At 37.0% G+C, this 7553-nt stretch overlaps 1 protein-coding gene across 1 annotated transcript in view; it reads right to left on the reverse strand.

Moving 5' to 3' along the window:
- Nucleotides 1-989: 989 nt before the first annotated feature.
- LOC110030793 (probable LRR receptor-like serine/threonine-protein kinase At4g26540) overlaps nt 990-7553 on the reverse strand; it is a 9076-nt gene continuing 2512 nt past the window's right edge. Inside the window, 4 exon segments of the mRNA XM_020733712.1 lie at nt 990-1490; nt 3475-3866; nt 3868-3965; nt 6421-7530. Of these exon segments, the coding sequence (XP_020589371.1) occupies nt 1487-1490; nt 3475-3866; nt 3868-3965; nt 6421-7530 (1604 nt within the window). The 3' untranslated portion in view covers nt 990-1486.

The raw sequence follows: 7553 nt of genomic DNA on the forward strand, positions 1-7553 counted from the left end.
GTTTGTATGCTTATATTAACCTTCTAGTGAATCTAATTTCAGACATACTACATATTTGATCATCTTGATGCTCTCACGTGCAATGATTGTATATATGATCTAGGATCATATATATGATTTTTTGATCATATACACAATTAGGTTGATAATTTTGGATACAATCTATAGTGAATTGGTATGATATAAAACTATTATCATGCACAATTGTACTTTCTAAAGTCATCTTGTATCCAATTTACGAACAATTTGATCTTGTGTGCTTTAGACTCATTGTGATATTTATGTTTGTTTTTCAATGAAGTCATCTACATTTTAATTTCTTTTCTGATGTGAATTTACACTAAAGGATGAATTTGGTAAATGTTTCTTATGCCCTTACCCTTGTCATGTATCCCATCATATTTTTTCTCACTAGTCATTTAATTGAGGAGAGCGAGCGTGCTCGAGAGAGAGAGCTGCGATTTTGAAGTCTTAGAGGTTGGGGGAGCTGCTCTATTCCTGATAAGAAATTGCTCTTATGCTTTCAATTTCAATAAGTAGTGTATCTTGCATGATTTTGCATAGTATTCCCTCATTTGAATTTCATTCTATATTTTTAGTAGATATCTACAAATACACTTCTACCGATCGGTAAACTATGCATTCTCATGTGCTCCTATGCATGTAAAGCTATATTATGATGCATTTGTGTTTTTTTGTGAATTATTGTTCTTGAGAAATAATTTATAGTAGGTAAACTACACAATATCTAGCATGCAAAAAATATTATCATGTTGGTATTATGTGGTTATTCACGTCCAAGTGCACCAACATGTATTGCTCATGTCAAGCATTATTATAATCTTATTGATCATGTTTCATTGTTGATTATTTATTAGTTACCTTGAGCTAATCCTTAATCATGATGTCTCTTTTATTGATGTTGATTTAATGTTTATCCTATTGATTTACTTATTAGTGGTGCAGGTTGTGTATGGAACAAGGGATAGGGTCTGGTCTTTGTGGAATAATGAGAGAGGATGAGTTGGCTTAGTGTTGTGGTTCTCATATTTCTTCCTAGTTTGTTAGAGGTATTGATTGATGGGTATATGCACATGTTAGATGGTATTTATGTACGAATTGAAGATATATAAAATCGTAGGAATTGAGTGGCATGCATGTAAATCATCCTATTTAAATTATATTAATATTACTTCAATACTTTCAGGTTGAACTGAGTCCCTCCTCTCTTTCACCGTGCACCTGCCTGAATTGCAAATCTGATAATTTGGAAAGGATGTGGGTGCCATTTCATGTAAATTTTAAGAACTTGAGGGGCAGCTCCAAACAAAAGCTAATTTGAAACTCAATCAGGCATTTGCTCTTTATCTACATATACGTACTGAATGAGCTAACCTGATTCACTCCTTTGGTAGCTGTCTTCCCCTTCCGCTCTGTTAGATCCAGATTTGTATGAAGAAAATGACCCCATTTCTGCTCCATAGCTTCATCTGCAAATAAAAAAATTCCAGCAAAAGTTCAAAAACCCTTGGAAGAACAGTAGGGGCATTTACATGCATACCCACCCAATCCCTATGTATCTGTATCTGTATATCAAACATCTAAATTTTACTATTTACATTTATACCACTCAAATCATTCACATGATCACATCTAAAAATATCATTTTTTTTAAAAAAGATAAGGAGTTAAAAACTGAGGGGTATTTATGTAAATCTGCCATATAACAAACTTTGTGCTGTTAACTGGCTTTTATTGTTTTTTCTTTCGCATTAACTGTTCTTCTCATGGTCGTCTTCCTTTGGAGAAAGATGATGAGGTTTGTGTGGTGGTTTCAGGCTTCGTTTATCAGCAATTAATCATTTGCACCGCCTGTTACTATCTTTCAATAATGCTGCAATTATATCTGATCAGTAGTCCCCCACACTGAACAACTTGGTAGTCTCTCCATAGTTCTAAAATTAAAGAATTAAACTTTGGGCTGTGAGATTCGCATAAAAAAACCCCCCCTTATTTCTAATCAATACACAACTAGCACTATGATTTCCAATTTTCTTTTTTAATTCTCTTATCCAAATTCTCAAAAAAAAAAAAAAAATCTCTGGTTTCTGGTTTTTCATTAGAAAGCGATTATTCGAAGAAGAATGGACAGCCGACATGAAATATGCATCTTCAAAATTATAATTTATTTAAATTTTAAAATTTTTAATAATATTTTAATATAAAAAAAAATTTGTTAAATTTATTTTGAGATCGATGCAATCAAAATTTAAGACATACACACCCATATTTAGGGCTGTAAACGAATCGAGCTTTAGCGAGCTCAGGCTTGGCTCGTGTTCAGCACGTTCGAAATAGCTCGTGTTCGAAATCGGCTCGTGAACAGTGTGTTCGTGTTCGGCTCAATTTAAATATTCGTTTGCATGTTCGGCTCGAAATTGGCTCATTAAACTAAAATTGAGAAAAATAGATGTAAAGTGTAGGATTCGAACCTGGATCAAATCTATACAAAAGAAGACACTAACCACATTGCCATATGATGCGTTATGATTTAAACTTAGACATAAATATATATAATATATTATTATATAAATAATATATGTAATATATTGTTATATAAAAATTTATATAAATTTTTTTTTTCGAGTCATTTCGAGCCAAACACGAGCGAACAAACTTTTGTTCGTGTTCGGCTCGTTAGGCTTAACGAACAAGCCGAACACGAGCTGTTCACTAACAATGAGCCAAATTAACAGCCCTACCCATACTGCTTAATTCTTGTCTTTACACATCTCTAAATGTCAGTTTATACATACTAGTCATGTTAACCATGGATGAAAAAGGTATAATTCAAATTTTTTCACTTTAATTCAGATAGTGATAGTTTTTATGTGATATGAAGGATTTGGCTGATGATATATGAGTGCAAAAAGTAAAATCTTTAACTTGGGTGGCATGCATTTAATGCCCTAAATTTTAATTGCATACTTAAAAAAATTAAATATTTTGAGATTCTTTCTAGTCAAGCTTTGGTCCTTGTATATATATCTAAAGAAATATATCAAGATATTTTAACTAAAAGTTATGCCACAATGAATCTAAAAAGTTGTCAAATTTGATATATAACAAATAAAAATGTGTATTACATCTTCAATTAGACACCTTGATATAATTTTATGTTAATTTTAAATCAGAGTAGCTTAAGAATTGAAATTCCTATAAGCACAATTTTTTTTTTCAAATAAAAAAATGTATTTACATATTTATAAATTTATATTACCCAAATTTTTATATCATAACAAATAAAACTACATTAACTTTTAAAAAAATGAAAAACATTTTTTCATGCAAAGATAAAATATCATATATGTAAAAAATTAAAGTTTTAAATGTTAGATATGGAAACATATGCATCCGCCCCACCCAAAAAAAATTTTTTTTTCCAGCATTATTGTAGAGGAAAACACCATTTACCTGAACCCATCACACGAGTAGGTGATGGAGCATTGCAACGATGGCGATCTGTCTGCAACGCCAATGCTTACAGTCGGAGACCGTTTGCTGACACCATTGGAAACAGCCGCGGAGGCGGCGGAGGACTTGAAGGCGCAGGCGGAGTCGTCGTGGCGAATCTCACGGAGGAGGACGGCGACATCTTTCATGGAAGGCCGATCGTCCGGGCGGTGGCTGGCACAGAGGAGGGCTATGCCTAGAGCTTGGAGCATTTCTTGGACCTGGGTGTCGGGCCGACCCCGGAGTCTCGGGTCAAGCACTTCGAGTGGGTCCCGCTTGCTTCGGAGGCGGTCGCGGACCCAACCGGCGACGGTCTGCCCCTCGCCGAAGCTGCCGTCGGGGGGGCGCCCGCCGGCTAGGCGGACCCGCTCGCTGGGTTATGATCTCCAGCAACAGAACGCCGAAGCTGAACACGTCGCATTTTTTCGTTATCCGCATCATGCAACCGTACTCTGCATTGCCGTTGGCATTTGTGTTAAGAGTTCTGGTTTATGAATGAAATATATGGAAAAATAAATGCACTATTTCATTGAAGTATTAGATCTCTAACTAAAAAATAAACAAATTATCATCCATTCTATTCTAATATACATTTAGGATTTATAACTTAGTGTTGCATCTAATTTTTTTTTTAAATATTGACCTAAACTTTTCATTCGGATTAGAATATCCATACTATGTAAAATGAAGTGTATAATTATGCAAACTTTGAACTGAGAGAGTTGCACATGCTTCCATCTTCCTTTACCTTGTATTTCTCTGACACACTCTAAGCTTGAATACTTAGCCTATGATAAAGTTCCTCAACAATACTCTCTGTATTCCATTTTATATTTTTTTCCTCAAGAATGTTGATGTTATGGTTTTGATTTATTGAATCCTTTTAGGACACAAGTGATGTATTGTTTGTGGGCTTACATAACCTGGAGGAGACTCAAGAGGAAGAAAATGAAGATGATGAAGTTGATAATCAAGAAGATCCAGATGCCCTTTACCCTTGTAGGACTAAATAGAGAGAAAAAATGATATTAAATCATAAAATGTGCAGTATGAAATAGTCCAAGAACTCCCATCGAGAAGATAGTGATGTGGATGTTAGACGACTCATAAATAAGCATAAACATATGTTCGTTCTTTAACGATGACATTCACTTCAACCTTGACTAATTCTAGGGAAAAGTTATTGAGAAATTGACAAGTAAGATCGGCAGGTTACTTCGACAAGTGAGATTGATAAGTCATTTCGACAAATGAGGTCAGCAGGTCAGTTTGACGATTAGAAATGATGTCTGTATTTTGAAGATGGGCTTCTTAAACCCGAAAGGTTTGTTAACACATGTATTGACCAAGAAATGTCTTATCCTTGACCCACAAAGCCCATTAACATGTGACTTTAGAAAGCCTATTTTTTTGTATACATGATTATTTAAGTATGAATGCATTTATCACCAAAAAACATTGGGTTTAAGAGAAAGGAGATTAAAGGGGCATACTAGGTTAAAAAATTGATAAGATATAAATTTATATAGAAGTTTTGAATCTTATTTGAACCTTATTTGTGCACTAAAACATAACCCCAATATTCAATTATTGTTTCTCTTATTTGAAATTTGCTTGAACTGATTTGGATAATATTGAAATGTGACTCAAACCCTTTGATTTTATGCTTATAATCATATAGCTTGAGTTGTATATGAAGGGTGCTATTTATAAAATAATTATACTATTCAATCTTTTTAATATTCTTAAAAGAATTAAAAAAAAGTTCTAGTTGAAAAGAAATAGAATATGAATTTATTTACAACTTTCATGAAGTTGGAGAAAGAGAAAAAAATTTTGAACACTTTACAGGGATATAAATTAGTATCGTAAATGGTATGCTTAGGTACATAAAATTGAATTTAAAGATATTAGCTTTATCAATACTAAGTGGCTATAAAACTCACCTAAAACTACTAAAGCCTTTCAGGACATGTGACTTCACACAACCTGGGAGAGGCCTGTGTAAGGAGATGATCTAAAAGTCAAATGTTCAGGCATAAAACAACAAGATAGATGTTTTCTACATGCATGAATTATATGTTCTGCTTTTCATCCTCTCTAGTAGGGCAGAGGAGATGATCTGACGTAAACCTATGATTATGAGGGTCTGGTGGGAGCAACGATGCAAGATCTCCAAACAAGTCTCGGAGAGAGTCCTTTTCCTATAGTCTCAATCACTTCTTTTTATAATGTAGAAGCTGATATTAAAAAACGTCTAGTGATAGTGACTTGATAAAAAGACCCTGATATTTATGTCAGACGGCTCATAAATGAGAATGTGAGATATGTCAATCATTAACATTAGTCTTAACTTTTATGCTTTATAGTTACAATGATTGTCGATGAAGCGAGCTAGACTAGTGAATTTTATTTGTGTGTCAGTCTCACCCCAAAGCTTATTGTTGGTATACAAAGGCATAAATAAAAATATAATTATTTATTATTAAAGCTATAGTCTACAGTGTTACAGTCTTTGTGATATAATTCAGATGTATTGAAAATATTGTTTATTATATTAATATTTGTTTGAACCTCATTTGAACTCAATTCAAACCAAGTTTAAACCTAGATCAAATCGGGTTCATTTCAAATCAGGTTCCATTCATGATTTAACATTGTTCAAAGCTTAAATCAATTTTGTTCGCAACGAACTTCAACAACTAAACCTCAAACGAGGAGATGCTTCGGTCTAAAATAATTTTTTGTTCATATTTAAAAAAAAAATTAATGATAATATTAACCACATTACAATCATTAACATGGTCGAGTTTTTCAAAATTTTAGGGCTAAATTTAACTATCGCACCAAAAAAAAACATTCAATAAACCGACAAAGCATCTAAGAATCTTGGGTTGGTTCACTTACCAGGTGCAATGTAGCCGTAAGATCCGGCGAACGGCGGCGGCACCGCTCCTGCTCCAACACCAGTCGCATCGCCGGCGACACAAGCTATCCCAAAATCAGCTAGGCAAGCCTCGTACGTATCTCCAAGGAGAACATTATCGGCCTTCACGTCACGGTGAATGATCGCCGGAACACAGTCGTGGTGCAGATAAGCCAAACCCTCCGCCACCCCAATCGCAATACCAAGCCTCACCTCCCACTCCATCACCGCCGTTCCTCCCCCATTTAAAGCACAGCCATGGAGGAACTCGCCTAGTGTCCCATTCGGGTGGAAGTCGTAGAACAGAAGTCTCGTTCTCTGATTCGCCGCCCACCCCAGCAATCGAACGATGTTTCGATGTCGGACCCTCGCCAGTGCGGCTATCTCGCTTCCAGCAGATGCGGCCGCGGCCGCATCGTTGCAGGTACGGAACTTCTTCACGGCGATTAGTGTTCCGGCGGGCGGAATTTTGACAGAGTAGACGACGCCGGAACGCCCCTTCCCGACGGAGTTCGCCGGCTTAAGGCTTCTTGTAATGTCGGCGACGATGATATCTAGCTTTTGGTACAACGTTACTTCCCATGGAGGGGCTAGCTCCCCGTCTTTCTCTTCATCGACGGTGGTTGTGATTCCGGAGACTCGCCGGCGGCTGAGGAAGATGAGGATCGCCGTGCCGAGAAGAACTACAGTAGCGGAGAGTAAAGCAGCCGTGGCAATGTGCGCGGCCCGGCGGGATGTCGAGTGTTTTGAATTTGCGGTATCGGCGATGCAGCCGGCGAGACAGAGATCGGGGTTGCCGGCGAGTTTGGCTGTGGGGAGCTTGGAGAAAAAGGAGGAGTTCGGGACACGGCCAGAGAAGTTGTTGAAGGAGATGTCGAGGGTGACGAGGTTCTGGAGGACGGAGAGAGGGTGTAGATCGCCGTAGAAACGATTGTGAGAGAGGTCCAGAATGGCGAGCCGATTGAGTTCAGCGAAGTCATACGGAATCTCTCCGGAGAGGCTATTCCAGCTTAGATTCAGCGCGATCTCCAGCGCTGGGATCTTTCCAAGACTTGCTGGTATCTCCCCTGACAGCGCGTTCCTGCTGAGATCTAGCCATTGGTGACGCCAGCAG

The sequence above is a fragment of the Phalaenopsis equestris genome, unplaced genomic scaffold (genome assembly GCF_001263595.1).
Source record: "Phalaenopsis equestris unplaced genomic scaffold, ASM126359v1 Scaffold000761, whole genome shotgun sequence".
Lineage (NCBI taxonomy): Eukaryota > Viridiplantae > Streptophyta > Magnoliopsida > Asparagales > Orchidaceae > Phalaenopsis > Phalaenopsis equestris.